Raw genomic sequence first — 27964 nt, 5'->3', positions numbered from 1 at the left:
GGTGCGCACACCCGTGGGTGCACGTGCGTGGGGCGATGCACACGCGTGTGCCCGTCTATAGGTGCGTGCGCGTGCCCGTGGGGGGGGTGCCCGTGGGAGGGCGCACGCCCGGGTGGGATGTGCCCACGCGTGCCCAGGACGGCTCCAGCCCCGGCCCCCGCGGGCTCCCGGTGCCCCCGATTCCTCCCGGTCGCTGATGTCGGGATGCAGGACCCCCCCCGCAATCCGGCCGCTCCTGCCCTTATTTGGGCATTTCAGCCCCGTCCAATCAGCGCGGGGGGGGCGGGCCCGACCCCCCCCGCCCCGCCCGGCCCCGCCGCCGCTCCCCGCTCCGCTCCGGTACCGGCTCCGCTCCCCGCTCCCCGCTCCGCTCCGGTACCGGCTCCGCTCCCCGCTCCCCGCCATGAGCAACTCTCAGTTCAACAAGGGCCCGTCCTACGGCCTCTCCGCCGAGGTCAAAAACCGGGTGAGTCGTGGCGGAGAACGGGAGGTCCCGGTGCCACCGGGCGGGAGCAAGTCGGGAACCGGGGGGTACCGGAACCACCGGGCGCTGCGGTTCCCGGTGCTCCTGGGGCCCTGGAGAGCCGGGCATCCCGGTGCCGCTGGGGGGTCCCGGCTGCATCCCGGGGTCCTGGAGAGGCGGGGGTCCCAGGAGGATGGGGGGCCGGGGGTCTCGGTGCACCGGGGACTCTGCGGGGCGGGGGACGCCGGGACTCCGGTCTCGGGGTGCCCTGGCCCTGCCTGCGAGGTTCTGGGGAGGTGGCTCTGGGGAACCGGGACCAGGAGGGGTCCCGGTCACCTCGCCCAGCCCCGCAGCAGCCGCTGCCACCGCCCCCCGCCCCGGCATCCCCGGGGCACCGCGGGGCTGAGCCGCTCTCCCGCGGAGGTGCCGCTCCGGGGCCGGAAGGGGAACGGGGAGCCGGTGCCTCCGGCCGGGCTGTTGACACCCCAAGGCAGGAGCGGGGTGCCGCAGGGTGTAGTCAACTGTGTGTCCGGGTGCACCCCGAGGCTCCGGGTGACCTCGTCCCTGTGCCCCTTGCAGCGGGGCTGCGCTGCTGTGGCAGAGGACGAAGGTCCCGCAGGGCTGGGGCAGCGGGGGGACAGAACACCCCCTTCCCTTCACAGCACCCTCTTCCCTTGGCCGTGCTCCCTGCACAACCCGGGGCTGCGGTCGGGGCTGAGCTCTGGGAACCGCTGCCACCCTGGGCAGTGGGACAGGCGGTGGCCACCGTGCTGGGCTGTGCCCGGCCCCGGGCGAGCAGCGGTTGAGCCGTGGTCACCCCGGCCAGTGGCCTCGTGTGGCTGTGCCCTCCCCAGGGTCCCAGGAGCTGCCTGGACAGGGCTGGCACGGGCAGGGGAAGGGGCGCTGGGCAGCTGCCGGCATCGCTGCCAGGGCTTGGCCGCACATGGCTGCGGGGATGCGGTGGCCGTGGCTGCAGCTGGGGCTGGGCTCTCCTTGCCTGGCCTCGCAGGGTTTTGCGTTTCGTCACCGAGCAGACGGGTCCCTGCTTGCATCTGGGCTGGGCCGCGGCAGCGCTGAGCGGGTGGACGCGCGCTGGAGCATCACTGCTGCCTGCTCTTGGGCGCTTGATTCAGCAAGACTTAAGCCAGTTTAACTGCCCTAGTGTGTCTGCTGGAGGCTGACATCACCAACTGGGAACTAGCTAAACCAGTGGCGGCCTCCCAGTCCATGCTAGCCCTTGCAAACTGGGCTGTGGTGGGATTTGTTTAGGGGCTGGTCCCCTCTGCCCCCTCCCATGCCCCAAGAATGCCCCCGCTGGCTGTGGGCTGGGCAGAGGAACTGGCGCCAGCTGCCCACACCCCAGAAAATTGGCTGGTGGGACAGTGGGATCCCCCGGCTGGGACACACGTGGTGTCGTGAGTGTGACCATGCTCGGCTGGACTGTCCCTGTCTCCGGCACCAGTGGCCGAGGTGATGCTGGCGGTGATGCTGTGATGCTGCCGACCGGGCAGCTGCTCTCCATTTGGGAGGAGGCAGCCGCATTCCTGGCATAGCCGTGGTGACCGAGGAATCTGTGGTGGTGCGTCCGGCCCCGCTAGAGGGGCTGGGGACCCCGGGGCTCCGTGTGGAGCTGCTGTCCCCAGACCTTGCTGGGGGTCTGTGCCCAGGGGGAGCAGCCCCCCAGGAGGACTCTGGGGTGCCCGCGGGGGCCGTGCCTGAGCTGTGCCCTCGCCGTCCCCCCCAGCTCGCCCAGAAGTACGACCCGCAGAAGGAGGATGAGCTGCGGACGTGGATCGAGAGCGTCACAGGGAAGCAGATCGGGCCCGATTTCCAGAAGGGGCTGAAGGATGGGGTGATCCTCTGCGAGTGAGTCCCATGGAGCTCGCCGCTCTGTTCAGATGGGACACGGGAGGGGATGGGATGGGTCCCCAGCCTGTGGGGCGGGAAGGGTGGGCTGGACGTGGCCGTGCCCCTGCTGGGACCCTCCAGCAGCCCGAGGTTTCCTCCGTGGCACCACTTGTCTGGCATCACCCCCAAAGTGCCCAAGTCTGGGGGGAGCCCTGGGGACCAGCAGAGACCTGGTAGGGGGAATTGCCTTGTGCTTGTGCGGGACACCTGGCCTGGACCTTCCCCAAAGGGGCCCGTGCGCTGCTGCCACCCGGTCCCCGCCACAGCCCCCTGTCCCCCTGCCACCCCCAGGCTCATGAACAAGCTGCAGCCCAACGCGGTGAGGAAGATCAACCGCTCGGCGCAGAACTGGCACCAGGTAGGTGCGGGCAGCCCTGCCTGCAACTGGCTCCGTCCTGGCCCCGCCGCTGCCACCCGCTCAAGTGTCACCCCTCTCCCCCCGCCCCCAGCTCGAGAACCTCTCCAACTTCATCAAGGCCATGGCCAGTTACGGCATGAACCCCGTGGACCTCTTTGAAGCCAACGACCTCTTTGAGAGCGGGAACCTGACGCAGGTGCAGGTGTCGCTGCTGGCGCTGGCGGGCATGGTGAGTGTGGGGGGACCAGCGGCTTGGGAGGGGGACAACCCCGTGGGGACAGGCTGGGCAGACCCTCGGCTTGGGGTGGTGTCTGTGGGACCCCACGGCTCCCCTTGCCCAGGGGTGGAGCTGTGGGACCCCCGTCCTTCCTCACTGCCGCTCCTGGACAGGCCAAGACGAAGGGGATGCAGAGCGGTGTGGACATCGGCGTGAAGTACTCGGAGAAGCAGCAGAGGAACTTTGACGAGGCCAAGATGAAGGCTGGGCAGTGCGTGATCGGGCTGCAGGTGGGCTGGCCCCCTCTGCTCCTGAGGGTACTGGCGGAGGGGGACCCAGTTTTTTCAGACCCTCAGCATCATCATGGCTGGGGGGACCGAGGCTGAAGGTGCCTCGAGTGTCTTTGGGATCTGGGACCAACTCAGCTCCGTGTCTGAATCCTGGCATTCAATCTCCAGGAGAGGATGCACCCAGGGTGGGTGGGGAGCGCTGGCTGTGCCCCCCAGGCTGCGGGGGGACGGGGAGAGAGGAGAAGGGGCAGAGGGGGGGCCGCGCTCAGTCTCACCGCACCCTCTTGTCAGATGGGCACGAACAAGTGTGCCAGCCAGTCCGGCATGACGGCCTATGGCACCAGGAGGCACCTCTACGACCCCAAGAACCAGATCCTACCGCCCATGGACCACTCCACCATCAGCCTCCAGATGGGCACCAACAAGTGTGCCAGCCAGGTAAGCCCCCACGCCGCGCTGGGGCGGGGGTCCGGGGGACACCACGGCTGAACCTGCTCCGTCCTGTCCTTCCAGGTGGGCATGACGGCTCCTGGCACCAGGAGACACATCTACGATGCCAAGATGGGGACGGAGAAGTGCGACAACTCCTCCATGTCGCTGCAGATGGGCTCCAACCAGGGTGCCAACCAGAGCGGCCAGGTCTTCGGCCTCGGCCGCCAGGTCTATGACCCCAAGTACTGCCCGCAGGGTGGCCAGGGCGAGGTGGCCAACGCCGCCTGCGACCAGAGCGGGGACCCCCCTGGGTACCACTACTACTGTGAGGAGGAGGAGAGCTACTGAGCGGGACATTGCCCAGCCCTGTCTCGCACCATCTTGTGTACAGAACCTGCTGCCAGCAACATTCCAGCCTCTACTTTTGTCATTCCCTCTTTTTAAACTCTTTTCTAAAAAAAAAAAAAAAAAGTAATCTATTTTTCTGAGCAAGAAAATAAAGACCTTGTTTGTAGGAAAGAGACTGGCCGCTTCCCGCAGCCCGTGGGTGCCCCAGCACAGCCCCGGCGTTCGCAGTGGGAAGGCGGCGGGTGCTCTGGTGCTGAGGAGGTGACAGTGTCTCCTCTCACACAACCACGAAGACATGTCCCCCCGGTGCCGCTGCGATGCTCTGCCGAGGGAGCTGCCCCTGCGCCGCCGCTTGTCCCGGTGCTGGCAGCAGCACCCGGCTCGGCCCCATGGAAGAGGGGGCTTGGGGTGGCGGGACATGGGGAGCACGGCCGGGAGAGCCCCCCAGGTGTGGGGAGAGCCCAGGGCGCTGCGGGGCTGCAGCCCAAGGGATGGAGGGGGGACGGTGTGCCCTGCCAGCAGCCGTGCACTCTCATGTGAGCTCTAGACAGATGCTCTTTTAGTATTTTTTAATATAATTTTAAAAATATTTTATTTTATATTTATATATTTTATATTTTAAAAATATTTTTATTATTTTTTTATTTTTATTATTGCGCTTTATATTACCTTTAAAAAACAACAAACAAACTTTTAACTTAAGTAAGAGATGGTTTCTGGTGCAGGCTCCACGTGTCAGTGCTCAGGCCGGGCGTCCCGTGCCTGGGGAGTGGGAGATACCACAGACCCGGACCAGACCCCAGAGCACGGGCTGTGAGATGGGGAGGCCACAGACCTTCCCACGGGGCTGCTGGGTCGAAAAGGGTCCCCCCGGGCTCGGGGGAGGTTGCGATCATCTCAGGAAAGGGGAAAAGAAAAATATGGAACGCTTCACGAATTTGCGTGTCATCCTTGCGCAGGGGCCATGCTAATCTTCTCTGTATCGTTCCAATTTTAGTATATGTGCTGCCGAAGCGAGCACGAAGTTTTCTGCTTCCGCGACGCTACTTAAACCCCTCTTTATTTATAATTTTACTGTTATGGCGAGTCCTTGCAGGCTCCTGCGTTCTTCTGCTCGATTTACTCTTTCCAAGCGACTTTTGACCATTTCTGTTTTCTCTTTTTTATGAGAAATTTTGGCGTTTCCGCGACTGAACCACCGTGCAGTGCTCCCGGTTGTGCGCGGTGCATGGCGGGAGGGCTTCTACTTTGCATAGCCGGGCGTGGCCTGCTCCTATCCGCCACCGTCCCAGAGTTCCCCGGTGGCGCTCGCGCATGCGCGTTTCCGCCGTCGTCGGTGCCGGCGGAGGAAGATGGCGACGGGGCGCTGAGGGGCCGGGCCGGGCCGGGCCGGGGCGCTGAGGGGACGAGACCGGGGCGCTGAGGAGACGGGACCGGGGCGCTCCGTGCCGCGCCAGCAGAGCCGAGCCGCCAGCTGCGCTCCGGGCCGGGCCGCCCCGGTGACGGGCCCCCCATGGCCGTGGGGCTGGCCCAGGAGCCTCGTCCCCGCTGGGCCTGCTCGGGCCGCGCCGCTCCCGGGCCCCGCCGAGGCAGCGGCCCGCTGGGCCCCGGAGCCGGGCCCCGCCGGGCCTGACCCGCCCGCCGCTCGGGAGACGTTTGCGCTACGAGGCTGGGCCGGGACCCCTTGAGGAGAGCGGGACCTCCCGCACGGGGCTTCTCCGCGGCCTTTCGGAGCCGGCGTTTGGCCCGAGGGCCCCTCCGGAGCGGCCTTCTCGCCCCGAGCCCGCTCTGCGGAGCACGAACGGCTCCCCCGGCCCGGGACAGCACCGTTCGGCTCCCGGCCGAGGCGGCAGGATGTCCGAGAACCAGCCGAACGCCAACAACCACCACCCGGCCAACAACAACGGGGCCGGCGGGGGCAACAACCGGGGCGTCCGCAACCCCAACCTCAACCAGAACCCCCTGATCAACGTGCGCGACCGCCTCTTCCACGCACTCTTCTTCAAGATGGCAGTGACCTACGCTCGCCTCTTCCCACCCTCCTTCCGCCGCGTCTTCGAGTTCTTTGTCCTCCTCAAGGTGAGGGGCAGCCGGGCACTAAGGCATCAGTGTCCTTATAAACACAAAAAACTTGGGTCTGCTAAAGGTCACGGCCTGTGTTTGGGCCGCCTGCACCGAGCTGTCCACTGAGCTCCCGTGGGCTGCTTGGCTCTGAGAAAGACGCAAGTGGTCATGATGATCTGTGGTGACCCCACACACCAGAGCTCTGGTACCAGATCTGGAAGTGAAAAAGGGAATCCCTGAGCCAGCTCGATGGGCAGCCGGGCCGGTGTGGGTCAGGCCCAGAGCTGTGGGTACGAAAGGTTTCTGTTTCTGTGCAATCACTCTTTTTGGATACATTGCATACGTGACAATTTGATTGTTGGTGTTTTGTTGGACTCTTGTCTTTTCTGGAAGCGACTAAAGGACAACCCCATTTTAACCCTGTTTCACTTTAGCAGTCAGCATGCTCAGCCGTGCTGGCACATCTATGTAACGCGGTGAAAACCCACTTTCTTGTTGCTGTGGGTGCAGGATTGGAGACCAACAGAGCGGCCTGTTGGTGTCCATGGAGTGAGCTGCCCATGGGTTAAACCCTGCACCGCAGCTTCCAGGGCCTTGTCTCCGAGTTACCTTCTGCGGCGTCTCCCTGCGCTGCTCCTCTGCAGATGTGATGTTTACCAGTCTGTGCGCTCACAGCAAATAGGTCAGGAGTGATTCGTAGCAAGGACGGCTTGTTTAATTGGGAATGAGCATCTTAGTGCAGTTGGACAGGGAGTGTTTGAGCTGTACTGCTCACTGTCCCAGCCACGAACTTTGGACAGCGTTGGGCTGCGGCGTGCTAGATTTATTGTCTTTGCTATAGGGAAGGGATTTTATTAGTGCACTCTGTTTTGCGGTGACTTTGTAGCTGTTCTTTGGAGCAGGACAGGGCAGGGGAGCGGTGACACTCCAGGCTTCAGCAGGAAACACTTGATGCTGAGGAGGGAAAGCTTGGAAACCACGGCCGCGTTTCTGTTTCTTTCAGTATGCTTTGGAGCCATGCCACATGTGGGTGTGGTCGTTTTGGGGATGATGTTGGTTTGCAGGACCATACACAGCACCGGGGCCTGTGTCTGTGACCTGTGCTTTGGCAGGACACATGTCCCATGCTGGTATCGGCGGCAGCTCTGCTCTGGTGAGCAGGAGATTGTTCTTGCTGCTGCCTTTGGTGTGGTCACCTGTGAACACAGCAGTGCTGAAATTGCCAGATTCTGGGCTGCTTCGTTGTTGATATTGAGACCACCAGGGTTGGAAAGCAGTAAAGCTCTTGTCCGCTTACAGATCCGTTTGCCCAAATTAATCTGGTGTCTCTGTGGGCAGAGAAGGGCTGGTTGAAACTGGGGAGCCTGTGAGCGGCCAGGGCCGGTAGGCTGATGGGCACTGCTTTGTTTCTCGCTGTGTGCAGGCTCTCTTCGTGCTCTTCATCCTGGCTTATATCCACATCGCCTTCTCCCGCTCGCCCATCAACTGCCTGGAGCATGTGCGAGATAAGTGGCCACGCGACGGCATCTTGCGGGTGGAGATCCAGCGCAACTCGAGCCGAGCCCCCATCTTCCTGCAATTCTGTGGCGCTGACAAGTTCCCGGGAATGGTGGTGGAATCCACAGTGGAGGAAGAGGAGGAGGAAGAGGAGGAAATGACTGTGGATATGTTTGAAAACAGCTCTATCAAGGTAAAGATGCATTCCTTGTGTATGTGGAGTGGGAACCTGGTGTCTGTTTGGGGGAAATGGTTTCTTAGTGCAATTTTCTTGAGCATTGCCATGATCCTGGGTCACTTGGGAAGAGAGCGTGTACCTGGGCCTCTCCTGAGTTCCCACATTGGCCTCTGATGGTTTCACACAGAAAGTGGCCTCTTTTGTCCCCGTTTTGGTGCTGGGGGCCTTGCTGGGACACAGAGGGTAGGAGCTGAAGCAGCTGCTGACAGAACTTTCCCTGTCGTGCTCTTCCAACAGTTTGAGCTGGATATTGAGCCCAAGGTGTTCCTGAAGCCGTCCCGGGTGAGCACCCCCGAGGCGCTGCCCTACAACGAAAGTCGGGAGTTCTCATTTAGCGAAGCGGCCACTAAAGGTATGCAGCCTCTGCGGGAGACGGTGTCCGAGTTTGAGATGCTAGCCAGAGCAGGTAAAGGCCTCTTACGTGCTGTCTGTGCGCTCCTTCCCCTGCCCCCTGCACCCTCCCTGCACGGCTCCCTCCTTCTGCCTTCTCCAGGCACAGGCACAATAACCTTAAACGTCTTCCCTGCTGCTTTCACCCGTGGTTAATCGTGTCAGTACTAACAACAGCTCCGCAGTGAGATCTTCCCTTCAGCTGGAGGGTGGCTGGGAGTCGGGGGTCATCTGGGATTAAATTGCTTCTCTCACATTTAAGCCGGAGGTTTTGTTCTTTCAGAGATGATGTAACAAAAGGCATCTATTTTGAACCTTTCTTTAAAAAAAAAAATAATAAAAAGGCAACTTCAGGCACCCAAAGTTTTTTTTTGAAAACTGCACTTGCTCCTGACTTGAGTTCTGAGGTGTGTAATTGCAGCAGCAACCTGTGTCTTCCGAGAAGCGCAGTGCTCTTGCTCTGTGGATAACTTACTGGGTGTTCAGCAGTTGCGAAGTGTATTTTCCTGCTGTTCCCTAAACAACACAAAAAGCAGAAATTGCAGAGACTGAGTGGCCCGGGGCTGACCAGGCGAAGCTGCAGGCAGGTCTGGACAGCGCTTGGCAGAGCTTGGAACCGCTGCCCTGAGACTTCTCCAGAAGTTTCAGATTGAGGGCTAGTGTCAAGGAAACGGGCTGCAGTTTCAAATATTTTGTATTGCTTCATTTTAAACTGGCTGAAGGGAGCTTGGAGCCTGTTTTTGCAACTAATCCTCTTTTCCAGAAGGCGGTAGGAGGGAGGGGGGAACCCAGGGGTGCTGTTGTTGCCAGTAGTCGTGTGACAGCCCTGCCGCTGAGTTTTCCCCCGCGCTCCCTCGCAGTGTGGCCGCAGGAGGAGTACATTGTGGAGTACTCGCTGGAGTACGGGTTCCTGCGCCTGTCACAGAGCACCCGCCAGCGCCTCAGCATCCCCGTCATGGTGGTGACCTTGGGTGAGTGGGGCAGCTCGGGGGGTGATGTTGGGTGGGATACCCACATTGGATGAGATATCCACCCGCCGCTTCCTCTCTAGGCTGGTGGACACTGTTTCTAACAGCTGATGGCGCTCAATTTCCAGGCAGGAGAGCTGCTTTTTGTAGCCTTTATTGCTGTAGCGGGTCACACCATTCCAGAGGAGCTCCCCCTCAAATGAGGGAGCATGGTTCTGTGAGGCCCGGTGGTGTATCCAGCCATTTTCTCCCTGAGGAAGGAAGAGCCTTGTTTCTCAGGGCCATTCCTTGGGCTGAGCCTAGGGACATAGTCCAAGCCTAGAAGGCAAACTGCCTTTATGTCTGTGCCAGTGGCCAGTTCGACAGCTCTGATGTAATTCTTACTTAGATTGACATCAGCATTTTGACAGCGTGGCTGGGTTTGTCAGCGTGTGACATTTTCCCTCCCAGTCCTGCCCAGTTTAGTTTTACTGCCAAAGGTCCCAGTGCAGGTGCAGATTTGCTGGAAATGTCCTTCTGGGTGAGGAGGAGACTCTGCTGACCTCAGCTGTGAGGAGTCTAAGCGGCTTTTTGGTTTTCTTTCTAGATCCTACCAGGGATCAGTGCTTTGGGGACAGGTTCAGTCGCCTGCTGCTGGATGAGTTCCTGGGTTACGATGACATCCTGATGTCAAGTGTCAAAGCTTTAGCTGAAAATGAAGAAAACAAAGGTGAGGCTCAGAGGAATCACTTTGAGCAGATGTGCAGAGTGGTTGATGTTTTTTCTATGGATGCATGAATATCATCTTCTGTCTGTCAATTAATCTCTATGCAAGGAGCAGTTCCCTGTGTTTTATGTAGGGATGTTATTGTCAAGGACAAAATGAAACGAGCGGGAGGGGAGAGGTGTCTGCAGACGTGATTTCCTGCTGCCTTATTGCCCTGCATGACAACGCGTGCTGCCGTGAGGAGCTGTTGCCACAGATGTGCTTTAAATCCTGTTTCTTTGGAAGGCGCTGGAAGTTTGTTCTCAGTCTGGAGGTTAATCACACTAAGCTTGTGGTTTCTTTGTTTTGGTTTGGTTTTTTTTCCAGGTTTCCTTCGCAATGTGGTGTCTGGGGAGCACTATCGCTTTGTCAGCATGTGGATGGCCAGGACGTCGTATCTGGCGGCCTTTGTCATCATGGTCATATTTGTAAGTCGCAGGGGCTGGGCATGGCCTGGCCGCTGAGCCTGCTGCTGTCAGCATGCGGGTGACGTTTGGGTTACGGCGCAGACCTGAGCTCACATCTGCTCTTAAAGCTCAACTGGTGGAGTACAAGGTTCTGCTCTGCTTTTTATTTTTTTTAATGTGGGTTCTTGAAGTTAAACACAGGAGGAGCTGAAACAGTATGAAATAGTGGGGTTGTTTTTTGTCAAAATGGAGATTCAAGTTCGAGAGTCTCTGTAGTTAAACACTCAGGGTGCCAAGGCGTGAGATGCAGAAGTTTGTCCCTTGGGACTTTTAAGGACAAGTTTAACTAATTTGCCAGGAGTGATCAAGATAAAACCGTGTCTTCTGTGATTTTGCGTGAGGTGATCACAAGTAAGTGTTAGACAAGATCCCAAGCGATAACTGAGCCTGGGTTTGGTCTTGGGTGATTCTCTCTTTTGTGTGGCTGCCCACTGATGCAGCTCCTTGTATGATAGCGCTGTGGGCAGGGAGATGGGATGAGCGCTGGGTGACGGTGCTGGAGAGCACGGGGCTGGGACGGGAGGAAACCCCAATTCCCGCTCTGCTGCTGCTATTTGGTTTTGGCCCCTGGGCCCGAGCGGCTCTAACGCTTCTCTCCTGTTTCAGACCCTGTCCGTCTCCATGCTGTTGCGCTACTCACACCATCAGATCTTTGTCTTCATCGGTAAGGATTTTCCTAAGGACTTCAGGGTGCACTGGGTGCTGCACCTGCTCCAGCACAGCGTATCGTATATATATATTTTTATTTTTATATATATATATATATATATATATATATATAAAACTTGTGGCTGTTGTGTAGAAGGGTCCTGTGCACAGGAATGTATCCCCCTGTACCCTGTCACTGTGCTTGCAAGAGCTGTTCTGTCTCTTGACAAGTATCTGGGATGTTGGACTCGGGACCGTGGCCTTCACTGCGCGTTGCAGTGCTCGGAGTGGGGGGTTCCATGACCCCACATCCCCTTTGCGTTACAGTCTGGTTTCTTTCTCGCAGTCGACCTGTTACAGATGCTGGAGATGAACATGACAATTGCGTTCCCCGCCGCTCCTCTCCTCACTGTCATCCTGGCTCTGGTCGGTAAGGACGTCACTTCACGTGCGTGCAGCGGGTCCTGTTGGGTCTGTAGGGAGCGCGGTTCCCCCCTCTGCCCGCCCACGGCCGGTGGTTGGTGTGTCTGCTCGTCACAAGGCAGAAGGCTCTGGAATGTGACGGCACAGTGAGCTGCATTGTCCTGCTGGCTTCCCTGGAAAAGCGGCTCATGTGGAAACGACAGAAACTGAAGCTTTGCCACTGTAGTTCATTTCAGAGTCACGCTTCCTGTGACCACATTGCATTAGCACAATTTGAATTTAAAAAACAAACAGCAAAAGCCCCTGAAACCTGTGCTGTCTGGAGCCAGTTGATCCTCTGGCCTGGGCAGCAGCTGCAGCCAGCAGCAAAACACGTTTGTCCTTGGCTGCTGTTTTGAACAGAGCTAATTAATGCTGCTCTGGCTTTTGCGGTGCAGCCGTACGGCCCCAGCTCTGAGCTGGCAGGATCCCTCAGGTGCCTCTTGCTGGTGTCTGTGCCCGCAGCGTGCTGACCTCACACACCCTCTGTCCCCAGGAATGGAGGCCATCATGTCCGAGTTCTTCAACGACACCACCACGGCGTTTTACATCATCCTCATCGTGTGGCTGGCCGACCAGTATGACGCCATCTGCTGCCACACCAACACGAGCAAGAGGCATTGGCTCAGGTGAGAGCTGCCCGGGGTTGTTCTCCGCCACACGTTCTCAGTGTCCTGGCTGCTCCGGTCCTTCCCAGCCCTCCTGGCTCAGGCCTTTGCCCCAGAGCTGCTGTTCGGCTCCCTGGGAGAGAAGCTCAGTTTGTTCTATCCATTGCTGCATCAAGATATTATTACCTTTCTCTGCAGGTTCTTCTACCTGTACCACTTTGCCTTCTACGCCTACCACTACCGCTTCAACGGGCAGTACAGCAGCCTGGCGCTCGTCACCTCCTGGCTCTTCATCCAGGTGAGCAGCTGCCGCCTCTGCTGCGCGTTGGTGCAACCGGGCGCCTGGAGGCAGGTGCTGTCCTGGGAATTCAGCCCTGGCCATTCCACGTGCTGCCCGTGATTCAAACAGTTATGTTGCTGATGGCTCACGCTGGCTGTGTTGTTAAAAAGTGAAGGAAGAGTAAAAGCAGCTTTCAGGAATTGTAGTAGAAGGGATAAGTCTTTCCAAAATTTCGGATAACCTCTTGGCCATTGGGGCAGCTGAATTCTCCAGTCGTAGTGTTTCCAGTGAGAGGGAAGCAGTTTTCTGAGGTGTCTGGGCTGGCAGTGACTCCTCTCCCTTTGCCTTTGCAGCACTCGATGATTTACTTCTTCCACCACTACGAGCTGCCCGCCATTCTCCAGCAGATCCGGATCCAGGAGATGCTGCTGCAGACGCAGCAGATGGGCCAGGGGACACAGACGACGCTTCAAGACAACCTCAACAACAACACTACGGCTGGGCCCATGGATGGGGACAGCCGCCGGCCCCCCCTGCCCGCCGCAGCCCCTGGGGAGAGCAGCAGCCCGGCGGCCCTGACGCCCAGCGAGGCCACCAGCGTCATCGCCGCTGCCACGGCCGCGTCTGTGGGCAGCGACTTGAACTGGGTTGCCGAGACAGCTGCCATCGTTACCGAGGCCTCGTTTCTCTCCGACCTGAGCTCCAGCCTCCTGGAGCCGCACGCGGTGCATGAGGCCGGCGGGAGCCCCCAGGACGCTGCTGCCGCGCTTGTCACCCGCATCAGGGTCAGCAGCGACCACCCGGAGACGGCCGTGGGCTCCATCACCATCGAGGTCACTTCAACGTCTGTGGTGGCTGCAGCAGATGTTCCCCCCGCGACGGAGGTGGCACCAGCTGTGTCCCCTGTCCCGCTGCAGGAGGAGGGGGCCTCCCTTGCCCAGCAGACTGAGGCTGTTGAGGGCACAGGCAACCAAGCAAAACCTGGTGACAAGGACTGCGTTGCAGCCCGGGGTGGGGAACAGACCCCTCTGGCCGCCATGGAGGACGCTGCTCCGGACAGATGTTTGGGTCACGCTCTTGGGGAGCAGGGGGACAGCGGCCCGTGTCCAGCACCAGCGGATAGCGCACCCAGTTCGGAGCCAGAGCCCAGGAGCCTGTCCTGAGCCCCCGTCACTGTAACTCCGGACTGCCAGGAGGGCTTTGGGATTTCCTTTGTTACCGTTTCTCACTTCACCATCATCCTTAACCCATGAATTCCTCTTTAGTGGAGGCAGAGCAGCTGGGACAGCGAACAGGCGCTACAGTAAACTCCCCTGGAAAAAGCATGTGTGTGTGTGAGGCTTACCCACAGGGGATGGAGGGACAGGGGGACAAGGCTGGAGGGCCCTGAGGAGGTTGGGGGGCCCCTGCCTGTCTCAGCTTTGCCCCTGCAGTGATGTTTGCAGACCTAGTGCTGGTCACAAGTGTGTGTGTGTGGCAGTTTCGGGTAAGAGCAGCGGCTGTGTTTGAGCAGGGAGAGTTGTCAGATGCCACAGAAGGGACATCCACTCACCTTCCCCAGCACCAGATCTGTTCACACCAGGGCAAAGCTGGCCAAAAAGCAAAGCAAAAGCTCCAGCTCAGCCCCATTTGTTCTGTCCTGGACCCTCCCACCTGTCACCAGCATCAGTGGGAGCTCCCAGCACAGCAAATCACCCTGGCTGGGTGCATGCTGAGCCGGTGGTGTCCGTGGGGGTGTTTGGGACAAGGATGGCAGCTCTGTCTGTGCCTCTGCTCTTGGCACCTGCTGCTGAGGTGACATTGTTTGTTTTTCAGTGCCTTGTCCCTTGCGTGGGACACGTTTGCATTTGAGATCAGCCCCATCCTGGAGGAGAGATCAGCTTCACTGGCTGTACCCTTGTGTGAGATGGTTTAGCAAAGAACCAAAATGCTAAAGCCAAGACATTTCAGCTGATTTTTCCCTCATTTTCCTGGCAGCAGAGGTGGAGCTGCCTGTGCCCGACTCCTCCACAGGGCTGGGACGGGAACGGGCTGGAACGAGGATTTGCACGTGTAGGTCGAGCGGAGCAACGTGGAATTCTTCAGGTTTTTGGACTGAGAGAGCAGCTCGGGGAGCACGTTGGTTGGCAAGGGCAGTGCTGGGGAGTGACACAGGGAGCACCAGGGGGGCTGGGTGGCTGTAGGGGTGTCCCCAAGTTCCGCCCTGTCTCCCGACAGCTGAGCAGCATCAGGAGAGTACTGGGGGGGCTTGCTCAGGGCTCCCCACTTCACTTTCTCTGCATTTCCCGCCCAGGTGCCTCCTTTTTTTTCTTTTTTTCTTTTGGTCTCCAGGACCCCTGGTGTTGCTCTGGGGACTGGGGGACACGTCCCCTCCCTCTGCAGCCACCCTGCCCTAGCAGGGGCCTGCGGCGAGGAGCCGGAGCACCGGAGAGCATGGGATGATGGGGGGGGAACGAGGGGGGGAAACAAACCAAATGATGTGATGAATGAAGAGTAGAGTTCATTCTATTTAATTAATGTACAAAATGTGTTTGTATATAATAATAAATACTCTATCTAACAGCTGCTGTGGCGTCCTGCGAGCAGTTGTGCTGGGTTCCTGCAGGATGGGGGGCTGGGGGAGGTCCCGTGCAGGGGTGCAGGTGCAGTGAGTCCGTCACTCAGTACTTTGGGGGTCCCTGTCCTGGCTGGAGCAGTGGCGGGACAGACCTTTCGCTGTCCCCTCGCCCCTTTACGGTCACCCACCCCGTGGTCAGGGACACAGGCCAGTGCTGTCCGTCTGTCACGATCTGCATGAGGAAGACTCGGTTCCTGCATTTAAGATGCAGCTGGAAGAGAAAAAGCAGACTGCATCATCTTCATGTACGCAGTTTAAAAACACCACTGCCCTCCGGCCCCCCAACCCGTCTCACCTCTCCTCCGGGGGCTCCTCCGAGGCCGGCGGGGGGGACGCTGCGCGGCTGCTCTTGGCCGTGCCCAGCACGGCTGACAGCTTGCTCCTCCTGGCCAGGGCCGCCCGCAGCTGCTCCCGCAGCTCCTGGATCTTCCCGTCCAGCGCCCGCAGCTCCCGTGCCCGCGGGGACCCCTCGGGGGAGGCCGCGTCCAGCTGGAAACGCACCCGCCGCACATCCCTGCGCAGGCTGCTCCAGGGCTGCCGCGGGGCGCAGCTTTTGGGGAGGGGGAGAAGGGCTGAGTGGGGAGCTGGTGGGAGGGTGGGGTCCCCTCCATGCCCCCCTGAACAGTGGGTGCCCCAGGGAGGAGGAGAGCAGGGGCCTGGCTGTACCTCTGCTCCGAGCTGGGCTGCCGGCTCTGCTGCTCCTCCGCACACGTGTTCAGAGCCCGGTGGATTTTCTGTGTGGGACAAGAGAAGAGTGAGATGGGGGGATTAACCACGGAGTGATAGTCCTGGGATTAACCAGGGGGTGACGGTTCAGGGGTTAAGCAGGGAGTGATGGTCCTGGGATTAACCAGGGAGTGAGGGTCCCGGGATGAACAGGGCGGTGTGAGGGAAGCAGGAGCATTGCTGCGGGAGGGTTTTTGCTAACTGCACCTGGCTGGTGTGCAGCCAGTAGTTGAATTTCTTCTTGCGCTTGATGCGGGGCAGGACCAGGCGGTAAAAGACGTGCTCACCCAGCGAGGTGAGTAACGAGCCACTGAGCCCGATGCAGAGCAGCACGAAGAGCCCCGAGAAGTGGTAGATGCCCATCTGCAGGGTCTGCGGGGAGACGGGGCTGTCAGCTGCGCTGAGGGGGGATCAGCCCCCCCAGAGCCCCCTGAGCCGAGTGCCCGCACCTCGGTGACGGCGAAGACGCGCTTGCCGCAGGGCACCATCTTGTACCACTTGTCATGCAGGAGGTCGATGAAGCCCGAGGACTTGTAGCGGCTGATGAACTCTGAGATGGTGGAGGTCAGCGGCGAGTTCTGGGGGAGCCCGATGCCGTAGCCTGGCCCCAGAGCGCGGAGAGAGAGGCAGCGCTGGGGGGGCACATGGAGCAGAAACTCCCCCTGCCCTGCATGGGCACAGCCCCAGCCAGAGCACATGTGTGTGCACACACAGAGACATGCACACATACACGTGCATACATGTGTATAGACAGACACGCAAGCACATGCACAGACGTGCATACATGCATATGCATGCACACACATGTATAGACACACACACATAGACAGACACTCAAGCACACGCACGTGTATAGACAAGACACACAGGGACAGACACGCACCACCCACACAGATGCACGCACACACACACACAAGTGCACACAGAGACACGCACACATACATGCACACATGCATATACACAGACACGCAAGCACACACATACACATGCACACACAGGCACACACGCAGGTGCACGCACAGAGACACACACACAGAGACGCACACATGCGTACAGACAGACCCACGGGTGTGTATGCACACACAAACACATACACACAAAGGTGTGTGCACACACAGACCTGCACACACGTGCACACACAGACACACATGCACACATTCACAGATGCACACAGAGACACACACACAGGCGCGCACACATGCACGCACACGCAGACACAAGCACGCACACACAGACACAAGCACGCACACACAGACACAAGCACGCACACACAGACAGATGCACACAGACATACGATGTGCGCGCACACACACACGCGCGCCTCTCCCCAGCCATTGCCCCCCCCCCAACCTTCTATGGCGAAGGGCTTGCCCACGGTGAGCAGTTTGCAGTCGGAGTCGATGGAGACCTCGTAGTCCAGCAGCGACTTGTCCATGATGAAGGCGTTGAGCTTGGGGGGCTCTGTCCTGCACCAAGATGGGACCTCAGGGAGGGGCTGCCCCCCTTCCCCAGGGTCGCCCCAGCCAGACACCATCCCTGGGACAGGTAAAAGGAGGGTACCCCCCTGGCCACCGCTCACTTGAGCATGGTGACGCCGGCAGGGGTGGTGGGGACGTTGTAGCGCCGCATGTGCTCGTGCATCTCAGGGAAGCTCTTCTTGATGTACTCCTCGGCGCTGCTCTCCCACACGGTGCCGAAGCGGAAGCCTTGCGAGGGGTGGTGCAGCTGGAAGGAGGCACCGGAGTATCAGTTCCCCCCGCCCGGGCGGGACCTTTCACGGTCATCACAGCCGGGAAGATGCAGCAGGAAGGACAGACACCTCCACCACCCCCTCCCTGGCCTTCAGCCCCATCTCACCCCCTCAGAAGCAGCCCGGACGCTCTTCTACCTTTGAGTCGTGGATGCCTGAGAGCTCCTCAAAGGTCTTGTCCCCCACCATGACAGCCGCCAGGTTGGCTGTGTAGCTGGAGAGCACCAGGAGGCAGAAGATGGCCCAGAGGTTCATGAGGAAGCGGCCGGTGCAGCACTTGGGGGTCTTGCTGGACACGGTGCGCCCAAAGAGGATGGCGTAGCAGAGGTTGAGGGCTGAGGAGTAGGAGAAGATCTTCAAGCGGTTGCGGCCGTGGGGGGTCATGCCATAGGGGCTCTTCCACTCATACAGGGTGAGGAAAAGCGCGGTCATGTGCAGCGCCACAAAGACGCCCACCCACATGGTCCAGTGCAAGGGCCACATGAAAGCCCCGATGGGCGATGCCGTGTCCTTGGTCCTCACCAGGATGCCCAGGCTGGTGGAAAAGAAGGGGCTGGTGAAGTCGATGACTTTGCTCCGCGCCGAGTTGATGCTGAAGGAGGTGACGGCCATGTGGGCCATGCCGCTGAGCAGGTCCCCCACCAGCCCCGTCCAGCGCCCGTTCTTCCAGGCCCCGTATTTCCCATCACCCACGATGTAGAGCTCGAAGTCGAAGGGCATGTCCTCGGCCAGCTTCTCCAGCAGGTCGATGCAGTACCCGTAGCAGCACTTCTTGTACGCCCGCGGCACCGAGCCGTTGGCTGCACCGAGCTCCTCGAAGAGGGAATCCAGCACGGCCGAGTCGTTGGTGCCGGGGTCCAGGCAGAGCTGCCCGGCCGGGCAGGTCCCGTCCTCGTCCGCCTCCCGGGTGAAGACGAAGGGATGCTCCACCAGCGTCACCACCCGCAGCCGCACGCGGGCCCCCCCGGCCCCCTCGCTGGGGCTCTCGTGCTGGCGCTGGCTCTGCCACGCTCCCTCCTCCAGCTCCAGCTCGCCGTGCCGCCAGGTCCCCACCGTCACCCAGGCTGGGTCGCCCCGCGGGTCCCGCCGCAGGCTCCAGACACGGAACTGCTGCTCCGGGCGCACCAGCACCGCATCCTCCACACGCACGGGCCCCGTCCGGCCCTGGAAGGACATGTTGGCCAGGAACCTGGTGGGACAGGGGGTGTCACAGCTCTGAGAGACTGAGGATGGGGCTCAGGGCTGGGGCAGGATGGAGTAAGCACAGACAAGGGCAGGAGGAGCAGCAGGATCTGGCCCCGCTGCTGCTGCCCTGCAGCTCGCTGTGCTGCCACGGCCAAGGGTTATTCATATTTATAGAGCAACCGTGCTCAGGCAGCATCAGGGAGATCTGAAATGACATGTCCCCCCTGCGCAGCCAGCACAAAGCACGTCCCAGGGGAGGGCAGTGGGGACCGGGGGGAGCTGAGCCCCACGGCAGCGGCTGCACACAGGGGACAGCACTGGGCTCTGCGCACTGAGCCCTGGGCTCCCCCAGCTCTGCCCCCCGTGCACCCCAACACGATGGAGCCGGGCTGGGGGAAAGGGGCACCCCCAGCACATCCCTACCTGGAGAGGAAGAGCCCCGGGGACTCGCCGTGTGCCCGGCGCCTGGTGTTGCAGTTCACCGTGGTCTGCAGCAGAGCTGGGTCGGGGCGGACACGGGCAGCGCTGGCGATGGCCTGTGCCACCAGCTCCACCGCGTCCTGCACCAGGAGCTCCAGCGGCGGGCGGCTGAGCTCCCCGAAGGCCAGCAGCCCCAGGGGCAGCCCCTCGCTCTGCAGCTCACCGGTGCTCAGTGGGGACCCCAGCACCCAGCGCAGCTCCTGAGGCAGCTCCTCGGCCAGCTGGAAGATGAGCCGAGCGCGCCGCAGGTCGCAGCCCAGCAGCAGTGCAGGGCTGGAGAGGGCCCTGAAGCGCTCCCCGCGCTGCCGCAGGTAGAGGGTGGCCCCGGGCTCGTCCAGGTAGCCCAGGTCCAGCACGGTGCGGAGGGAGAGCTGGGAGCGGCGAGCCCAGAGGCTGAGGAAGCTGGAGACGCCCCAGGGGTGGCAGAGCACCAGGCTGGCCTCCTGCCAGCCGTCGGCCCGCAGGACGCTCACCAGCACGTCCACCAGCGTCTCCAGCGAGCTCTGCCGGTCCATGTGGAAGTGGAAAGGGCTCTGTCAACACACAGGGGTGGTGACTGTCCCCCTGCCCTGCTCCGGCCCGTGGGAAGAGCCCAGAGGCAGCAGCAGACATGGAGCAGGACGGGGCTGGAATGGGGGCCAGGAGGGGGCTGGGATAGAGTTGGGATGAGGCCAGGATGGAGCCGGGCGGGAGTCGGGATGCAGCGAGTATGAGGGGTTGGAATAGAGCCCAGATAGAGCCGAGATGGGGATCAGAACTGAAGTCGGGATGGAATCGGGAAGGGGATCAGGACTAGGGTCGGGATGGAGTCGGAGGGGAGCCGGGATGGGGACCCTTGGGATAGAGCCGGGATGGAGCCGAATGAGGATCGGGATTGGAGTCGGGACCGGAGCAAGGACAGAGGAGGGACGAAGCCGGCACTAGCAGGGACGGGAGCTGCGTCCCGGCGGCCCCGGTCCCCGCGGCCGCATCCGAGCGCCCCGGGAGCGGTGCCGAGGTGCGCCCGGGGCCGGTACCGAGGCGGCTCTTACCTGCGCTCGGAAGGGCAACGGCCCGCGGGTGTCCAGGAGGCTGACGAACGGCACCTGGAGGGCGGCGGCGAGGAAGTCGAGCTGGAGCAGCTCCCGGCGGGAGCGGGGCAGCGCCAGGACGGCAGCGACACCGCGCCCCGCCAGCGCCCCGCAGAGCCACCGCGCCAGCGAGCCCGGGTCCCGTGCGGCCGGGCCGCCCGCCACCAGCTCCAGGCTGAGGTTGTGGGGCAGCGCCGCCCCCCCGGGGCTCCCCCCGGGGCCGGGAGCGGCGGCCGTGGCCAGCGCGGCGCGGAGGCGGGCGCGGGCGGCGGGCGGCAGCAGCGCCCCGAGGCGCACGGCGGGGCCGGGGGGGGCCGGGACCCGGCAGGGCTGCGGGTGCCCCCGCCCCGCGCCCAGCGCCGCCGCCAGCAGCAGCCAGAGCGCCCGCAGCCCCGCCATGCGCCCGCACCGGCCCCGCACCGGCCCCGCCGCTCTGCGCCCCGCCGGGGCGGACCGGGGGCGGCGCCGGGCGGGCGGGGGCGGCGGGTGGGGCCGGCACCGACGGGGAGGGACCGGCTGGATCCCGCCGTCAGTCCCGGCCCCCGGTCCCGGCCAGCGGCGCCCGCACCGTCCCCGAGCCGAACGGGCGGGTCTCCGGCCGGCCCCGCAGCCCCCGCCCGGCCCCGGTGGGTCCCGCCGGGTACGGCCCAGGGGAGCCCGCAGCGCCCCCGCCCCGCCCCCGCCCGCTGCTGCCGGCAGAGGGACCGCGGGGTCCCCCGGAGGGAGCGCGGGGCGCCCCGGCACTCGGCGGGGACTCGGCTGCCTTTGGACCATCGGGACCTTCCTTCTCCTCCGGCCGGGCGCTGCCGCCCCCCCGGGCTGGGGAAAGCCCCTCAGGCGGCTGCTGGGCCGGGCTCGGAGCTGTAACTGCCGCCCTCCGGTAAAGGCGACGACCGGATCCCTCCACCCTCTGTAATCAGATTAAACCTGGGGGGGGCCGGCGGCCGCAGGGCCCGTCCCACCGCCTGGGGAAGGGGCGGTCAGCCGGACCCGCGGCGGCTTTGCAGCCTCGTCCCGCAGCGAAGGGAAGGGGGGGGGTCACTCTCCTGGTCCACAGAGGGGAAACCGAGGCACGGCACAGGGGGCCCTCACCACAAAGAGCACAAACATCAGCTGCCCCGGAGACAGAGCCTCTGCTAAATTAATAAGAAAGCGAGCAACGGAGCCAAACACCAGCTGGCAAAAATTATTGATCACCAGACAAATCTAATGAGTCATGGCTCCTGAATTCCCCTGCGCAGATGGACCTGGGGGGGTCATCTCAGCAAACCTGGCCTGGGGAGCGCTGGTGGCCCCTGGTCGAGGGTGCTGGTCCCCGCCCAGAGCAGGATCCCCCAGGGAGCAGCACCCACTGCCCAGGCAGGAGCTGAGGGGGGAAAACAGGCTCTTGGCATGAAACAGTCCCCTCCAAACCCTGGCTCGGACTCACGCTCCCCACTGCAGCCAATTAATGTTGATGCAAAGTGCCAGGAGGAAGGTGGGAGCAAAAGGAGAGCGAAACGCTGCTTATTAAGCTAAAAGCATTATCTAAGTGAGCTGGCAGGAGCTGGGGTTTAATTCAAAGTGCACTTGGAATCCACTGCGCTCAGTGCTGGAGCGTTGAACAGGCCGGGGTGGTGGGTGCGCATGGGGACGGCCACGGGCCCCCTGCACCCCTGGGGACAGGGACAAAGCCCTGGAGCACTCACCGTCCCAGTCCCGCCGGGGCATTGGGGTCTCTGCCCACCAGCGGGCTGTTAAAGAAAACCCTCAGGCATCTTTCACTATAAAAAACAAATCTTTTATGTAAAAAATAAACCTAAACAAAACCCACAACCCCCGCTGCCATGCTCGTGACAATACAAAAGGCTGATTCCCCAGAACACCGTGAAAACAAAGGAGCTGCATCCAAATATATATAAATTGTCGACTTAGGAGATTGGAAATAGCACCTTGCTGATCCCCCCGCCCCCCCGAAGGAGTCAGCCCTGCGCCCCAAACCCGTCACCCCCACTCTGAGCCCACGTACCCCCACAGCCCCTGCCCGCCGGAGCAGGAGGATGGACGGGCAGGAGTCCCGTCCCCAGGCTGGGGACCCCAGGGACCCCACACCTGCCCCGGGCGGCACCTTCGCTGCTCCGGGTCCTCCCCCCGGAATGGGACCCACTCAGCCCCCACAGTCAGGAGAGCCCACGGTGGGATCCGAGCGGGAGGGGCAGAAGGGGTCTCTAAAATCCAACCTCAAACCGGTAGCAAGAGAAAAACACTCTTCTGTCCGCACTGCAGGGTCAAGTAATGAAAAGGAACAAAAAAGGGCCAAGGAAAGAGACGGGGAAAGAGGAGGAGCCGCGTCCTGAACCCTCCCTCGGAGCCGTCACGCTCCGGTCTGTCCTGCCGGCACTGCGAATCAGGGTGGAAACGTCCCCGCGGTGTCAAATCAGGGTGGAAATTTCCCCGCGGTCCCGCTCGCAGCCCTGCAGCTCCCGCGGGTCTCAGTCCTGTGTCACCAGTGGATGCCAGAGGGAGCGGGCAAACGCTGCGGTGTGTGAGCGGCACTGGCGAGGAGGCAGCCGGCGTGTTCACACGTCTGTGTGTGCAGGTGCCCCGGGGGGGCTGGTTCTGCCCCGGGCGGGGCTGTGTCTTCCCTGGAGCCGGGCAGGGAGAGGTGGAGGGTGCACGGGCAGCAGGTGCTGCTTCAATTGGCTGGTTTGGTGATGATGCGAGCGGAGAAGTCAAAGAGGTTCTTGTTGATTTTCCGGAGGGTGCTCACCTCCTCTTCCAGCTCGCTCACCTGGATCGTCAGGTGCTCCTGGTTGCCCTCCAGGTTCTGCGACAGGAAAAGGCGACAGAAAAGCATCAGGTGCCTGCTCAAACTGCAGCACCTCCTGCCTGCACCAGCACAGGGTTCCAAGGCTTGTTATCGCCCCAGCTTTGTGCAGGGCGGTTCAGCTGATGAGCGGAACCCCAAGGGATCGGCACCAGAACGCGATTTCCCCCACGGATCAGCACCAGGACGCAGTTCCCCGTCTCAGAGCAGCTCTCACCTTCTCCCTGGTTGAGTGCATCTGTGCATACATCCTCTCCGCCTTCTCCAGGTAGCTCTCCCCCGACTCCTGCAGGGACCGGACAGGTGACATCAACACAGAAGTCCTGGGTCCCCTCCCAGTGTCCCTGAGCCTCAGCCAAGGGAAGAGCCTGCCTGTGCCCTGCTTGCGCCCTGCCTGCGTCTGCCTGCACAGCTCCCATCAACAGTCAGTTAATTGGCACTTGGGGAAGTTTCGCAGTGCGGGGGAAGATCAGAACAGGCCGCGGAGCTGCTGCCACCAGCACCGAGCGACCCCAGCGCTGCCCTGGCTGGAGGAGAATTCTGCACCCCCAGCACAGACCCCCCTCCAGCCCCGGTACCTGCTGGTGCTGCCCCAGGCGCAGCGTCACCCCCTCGCTGCCCTGCTCGTCGCTGCTCTCGGTGCCGTGCAGGTGTTTGCTGAACTTGGGCAGCGGGACGCTGGGCTTCCCGTCTGCGCTCAGCATGTTGGCGGGGGCCAGCACGATGAAGGCGTTTGTGACAGGACCTGGGTGGGGACAGGAGGGGATGGGTCAGACACGGGGTGAGTGGGAGCAGCCCCGTTCCCCAAAGTCCATCTGCCCCCCAGCAAGGACAAGCCAAACTTGCCGGAAAAGCCGCTGCCTGTCCTGCCCTGCAGCCCCGCTCCGACCCCCCCGATCTATTTGTGACACCGTGGCGGGGGGAGCGCAGGGTGGCCATCACGCCCGCTGTCACCGCGGCCCTGGGGGGGCTGAGGGAACACGTCGGAGAGTGAGCAGGCGGCAGTGGGGACAGACCTTGCTGGGAGGGAGAGAAAGGCCAAGGGGATGGGGACGCGCTGGAAACCAGCGCTGCTGGGAACTGCCTGCCCCAGTAACACAGAGGAGCCGCAGTCCTGTGGTGCGGGGGGGCTTGGGGAGGCTGCGAGGAGCCCATGCTCTGTGTGGGACCCTCCACTCCAGCTCTCCCTGGACGCTGATCCCAGCCTGTACCAGTTCATTCCCTCAGTTTATCGGAGCCATGGGACCGAAATCCCAGACGACGGCTCGTATCAGATTCACTCCAGGCCCAATGAGCTCACGGGTGCGCGTCGCTGGGGTCACAGGGACAGTCCCTTCCCCAGACACGTCCTCCCCCTCCCACAGCCTGCCCCGGGTGTTCGGGTGCATGTGGGGCCACAGCTCCCTGAGGAAAACAAGGAGGAAGATCCTGGGTGACCTGGCGACAGGGTGAGGTCTGTGACTCACCTCACAGGGCACAGGGGCTGTTGACAGTGACCTCAGACAGCCCCGGCGTCCCTGGAACACCTCTGCCCTCCCTCCAACCCCTCCGCCCTCCCCAGGGTGTGAAACAAGGGGCAGAGAAACACCCGAAGTGCCCGGGGCAGCGTCAGGGCTGAGCTGGCAGCTGCTCCGGCAGCGCCGCGGGACGGGATCCCGGTGCTGGGGGCTGCCGACCTTTGTGATTCACCGTCCTCAGGCACTGCTTGCTCTGGATGTCCCACAGCCGGACGGTCTCGTCGTGTGAGCCCGAGAGCAGGAGGCTGCCGTCCGTGGAGACCGACAGACACGTCACCTGGTTCCTGGAATGGGGAAGAGGACGTTTAAACTCCCGGTGACCTGAGGAGTGTTGGAAGCCGGCAAGGGGGCAGACGGGGCGTGAAGGGTTCGGCAGATGGGGCGTGAAGGGTTCGGCAGGTGCGGCCAGCCCCTCACCTGTGCCCTTTGAAGACTCTCCCGCTCTCCCGCTCTGGCTGGAAGCTCCGGTCTCGCTGCACCGGCTGCAGAAATGAAGGGAAGCAGAGAGCGGTTTAAACTCAGGCAGGCTGAAGGCAGCGGGTTCATCACTGTGTCTGGAAGGGACAGAGGGGACACAGGGGAACCCAGGCCCTCCCGTGCCCCGGGGCAGGTGACGCTGGTCACATCAGAGGTGACAGCGGCTCAGTGCCACGTCGTGGGCAGCCCCCGGCACTCACCCAGGCGCAGAGCTCCACCTGGAAGATGGAACCGTCCATCCCGCCGCAGAACATGTGGTACTCGGCCAGGTCCAGCGTCACGGCCATGATCCCCACGTCGAAGAGGACGGAGAGCAGGAGCTCCCCCGATGACACCTCCCAGAGCTGAGAGGGGACAGGGGAATCGGGGGCTTCAGTGTTGCTAGCAGGATGGGAGGAACGCCTGCTGCTCACCAGCACCAGCTGGCGGCACGTTCCACAGCCCCTCCTCACTGCCGAGGGGAAAACCGCATCCACGGCACAACCGCGGCACAACCAGGAGCAGCCGCTTTGTGACCACAAGACAAGAAGTTTCCCGGGCAGCTCCAAAATGGCCCTGAACCCGCCCCGCACCCATCCTGCCCCAGGACAGCCCCTCCCAGGCGGGGCTGAGCCCAGCCCAGCCTGAGCTGAGCTTTACCTTGGCTGTCTGGTCCAGGGAGGCTGTGGCGGCTCGTGCCAGGGCCCCCCCGAAGCCGCAGCACAGGTCGGTGATGGGGAGGCTGTGCCGGGACCAGACGTGCCGAGGGTCTGGGATCTGGGAGGGCTCTGCCTGCAGCACGCTGTGGGGACAACGGTGGGTCAGCCAGCGCAGGGCGGGGGACGCCGGAGCTGAGCGGCTGTAGGGGGAGCAGCTGAGGCTCTGCTCCCTCCGGGTCGGCTCCCCCGGCTGCACGGACCGCGCGGGACACAGCACGTGTGACACCGAGGACAGAGGCCACTGCCAAGAGGGGACAGAGACCTTGGCTGCGCGAGTGGGGACAGAGCACGACCCGCTCAGTGTCAAGCGAGGCAGAGAAGTTGGAGCCACATGCCGCAGCTTGGGAAACAGTGACGAGGCACTGGGAGAGATGTCCCCGGCAGCAGGACGGCAGCCACGTGAGGAGGGGACAGACCCCTGGGCTGGGGAGACAGCTCAGACCTGCGGCTGTTCTGATTTTCCTCTCCCAGGCGCTCCCTATCCCCACCCAGGCCCCCCACCTGCAGAGGTTCCACACCAGCGCCAGGCAGTCCTTGGCCCCCGAGAGGAAGTGGCTGCTGTCATCGGTGAAGCAGAGGCAGGTGAGGTCCTGGTAGTGCCGGTTCAGGATGGCCAGGAGGTTCCCGTTGGAGACCTGCGGGCAGGAGAGCGCTGAGGCACCGTGGGGGACGTCCCAGGTGCCGCGGTAGAGCCGAGGGTCCCCGCGCCCCCGTCCCCCTCACCTCCCACAGGTAGATGCTCTCGGCGACCCCCGCCAGCACGTAGAGCCCATTGGGAGAGGCCGCCAGGCAGGTCACGGGCCCCGGGCAGATGATCTTCTGCTGGAGCTGGTCCTGGGGGAGAAGGGACACGGGGACACTCAGTGGGGCTGGAGCACAGGGGGGAAACGGGACCCTGGGTGGGGACCAACCATAGAGATGGGGGTTTGGATGGAGAGAGGGGCCCTGGGGGGTGGGCTGACCATAGAGATGGGGGGGTTGTATGGAGAGAGGGGTCCTGGAAGGGGTCTGACCATAGAGACAGGGGGTTTGTATGGAGAGAAGGGCCCTGGGGGGCTGACCATAGAGACGGGGGTTTGTATGGAGAGAGGGGCCCTAGCGGGGGGGGGGTCTGACCATAGACACAGGGGGTCTCCAGGGGTAGAGCGGCACAGAGCAGGCTCTGCAGGGTCCTGGCGCCTCCCCCCGAGCCGGAGGGTCCCTCCGCGGGCCCTGCCCGCCCCGGCCGCGGCCCCGGCCCCGGCGGTACCTTCCTCTGCAGCTCCCAGACGTTGATGTAGCTCTTGCCCAGCTGGGCCCCCAGCAGGTGCTCGCCGCCCAGCAGCGCCAGCCCGCGCGGGCCGCTGTTGCCGCCGCGGTACCCGGGCAGCGCCGCGCCCGAGTGCAGCTCCCACACCGAGCAGTTGCACAGCGGCCCCGCCGCGTCCGCCACCAGCGCCACCTCCGTGGGCGCCGCCATCTTCGCGGTCCGCCAGGGCCAGAGAGAGCGCGGCTGCCGCCTAGAGCGCCGCCCTCCGCCCCGCCCAGCCGGCCGGGCGGCGGCCAATCAGGAGCGGCACCGCCCGGGCCGCGCGCCTGCGCGGGGCGGGGCTTGCCGCGGCGGCCGCACGCGGCCGGAAGCTACGCGGGGCCCGCCCCGGGAGGGGCGGTGGGGACTGCAGGGGGCGCTATAGGGACCCCAGGGACACCCTGTGGGGACCTATGGCCACCCCACAGCACTATAGGGACCCCAGGGACACCCTGTGGGGACCTGTGGCCACCCCACAGCGCTATAGGGACCCCAGGGACACCCTGTAGGGACCTATGGACAACCTATAGGGATCCCATAGACATCCAACAGCCCTATAGGGACCCGCTGGGCACCTCGTGACACCCTGTAGGTCCCGCACAGGGATCCCTGGACACCCCAGCTCTATAGGCACCGCACACGCACCCTATAGCGCTACAGGCCCCGGTCCCCCAGGGACACAAACCCCACACGACACCTGTTGTTTGGTTTTGGTTTTTTTTTTTTTTTTTTTAATATTTCATCAACTTTACAGGGTTACAATTGTCTTAAATATTCTGAAGTTTAAATACAATCTGTATAATAATGTTATTATAAAATGTAAACTTTCAGTGTTTTATTTTATCTTTTTTTAAAAAATTTTTTAATTTTTTTTTAATAATCAAAAGTTTCAATACCTGAATGTTTGCAAAACTGAAATATTTCATTGGGGGCCTGGGTGCGCCCGAGGCCGCCGCTCTCAGAGGTA

At 62.1% G+C, this 27964-nt stretch overlaps 4 protein-coding genes and 1 non-coding gene across 6 annotated transcripts; 2 read left to right on the top strand and 3 right to left on the bottom strand.

Moving 5' to 3' along the window:
- The first annotated feature begins 318 nt into the window (after positions 1-318).
- CNN2 (calponin 2) lies at positions 319-4150 on the top strand. The gene is made up of 7 exons (XM_065652499.1): positions 319-466; positions 2208-2329; positions 2663-2729; positions 2821-2958; positions 3120-3236; positions 3528-3674; positions 3750-4150. Exons 1-7 carry the CDS (start codon positions 404-406, stop codon positions 4014-4016), a joined length of 921 nt encoding a protein of 306 aa, XP_065508571.1. The 5' UTR covers positions 319-403; the 3' UTR covers positions 4017-4150.
- A 780-nt stretch (positions 4151-4930) lies between these two features.
- On the bottom strand, positions 4931-5037 carry LOC135999300 (U6 spliceosomal RNA). Its single transcript, XR_010607690.1, has one exon. It is a non-coding gene; the product is annotated as a U6 spliceosomal RNA (small nuclear RNA).
- A 310-nt stretch (positions 5038-5347) lies between these two features.
- On the top strand, positions 5348-14933 carry TMEM259 (transmembrane protein 259). Of its 2 annotated transcripts, none has more exons than XM_065652458.1 (11): positions 5348-6095; positions 7504-7770; positions 8053-8167; positions 9066-9176; positions 9760-9882; positions 10246-10346; positions 10992-11049; positions 11380-11463; positions 11992-12124; positions 12302-12401; positions 12737-14933. In XM_065652458.1, the coding sequence occupies exons 1-11, from the start codon at positions 5871-5873 to the stop codon at positions 13544-13546; spliced, it is 2127 nt and encodes a 708-aa protein (XP_065508530.1). In that variant the 5' UTR covers positions 5348-5870; the 3' UTR covers positions 13547-14933. The 2 variants fall into 2 exon arrangements, with proteins under 2 accessions (XP_065508530.1, XP_065508528.1); XM_065652456.1 differs by having other exon boundaries at positions 8053-8221.
- On the bottom strand, positions 14919-20610 carry GRIN3B (glutamate ionotropic receptor NMDA type subunit 3B). The gene is made up of 10 exons (XM_065652455.1): positions 20173-20610; positions 19085-19674; positions 17615-18665; positions 17306-17451; positions 17077-17192; positions 16176-16327; positions 15934-16098; positions 15667-15734; positions 15296-15550; positions 14919-15211 (listed from the first exon to the last, which is right to left on the bottom strand). The coding sequence occupies exons 1-10, from the start codon at positions 20608-20610 to the stop codon at positions 15166-15168; spliced, it is 3027 nt and encodes a 1008-aa protein (XP_065508527.1). The 3' UTR covers positions 14919-15165.
- A 1643-nt stretch (positions 20611-22253) lies between these two features.
- Positions 22254-27174, bottom strand: WDR18 (WD repeat domain 18). Its single transcript, XM_065652663.1, has 10 exons — positions 26959-27174; positions 26433-26543; positions 26211-26344; positions 25651-25792; positions 25212-25355; positions 24952-25016; positions 24694-24818; positions 23596-23762; positions 23235-23303; positions 22254-23017 (listed from the first exon to the last, which is right to left on the bottom strand). Exons 1-10 carry the CDS (start codon positions 27166-27168, stop codon positions 22886-22888), a joined length of 1299 nt encoding a protein of 432 aa, XP_065508735.1. The 5' UTR covers positions 27169-27174; the 3' UTR covers positions 22254-22885.
- Between the last annotated feature and the right edge of the window lie 790 nt (positions 27175-27964).

This window comes from Caloenas nicobarica, chromosome 27 (genome assembly GCF_036013445.1).
Source record: "Caloenas nicobarica isolate bCalNic1 chromosome 27, bCalNic1.hap1, whole genome shotgun sequence".
NCBI lineage: Eukaryota > Metazoa > Chordata > Aves > Columbiformes > Columbidae > Caloenas > Caloenas nicobarica.
Note: the sequence above shows the minus strand (reverse complement) of the source record. Positions and strands in the feature narration are given on the sequence as shown.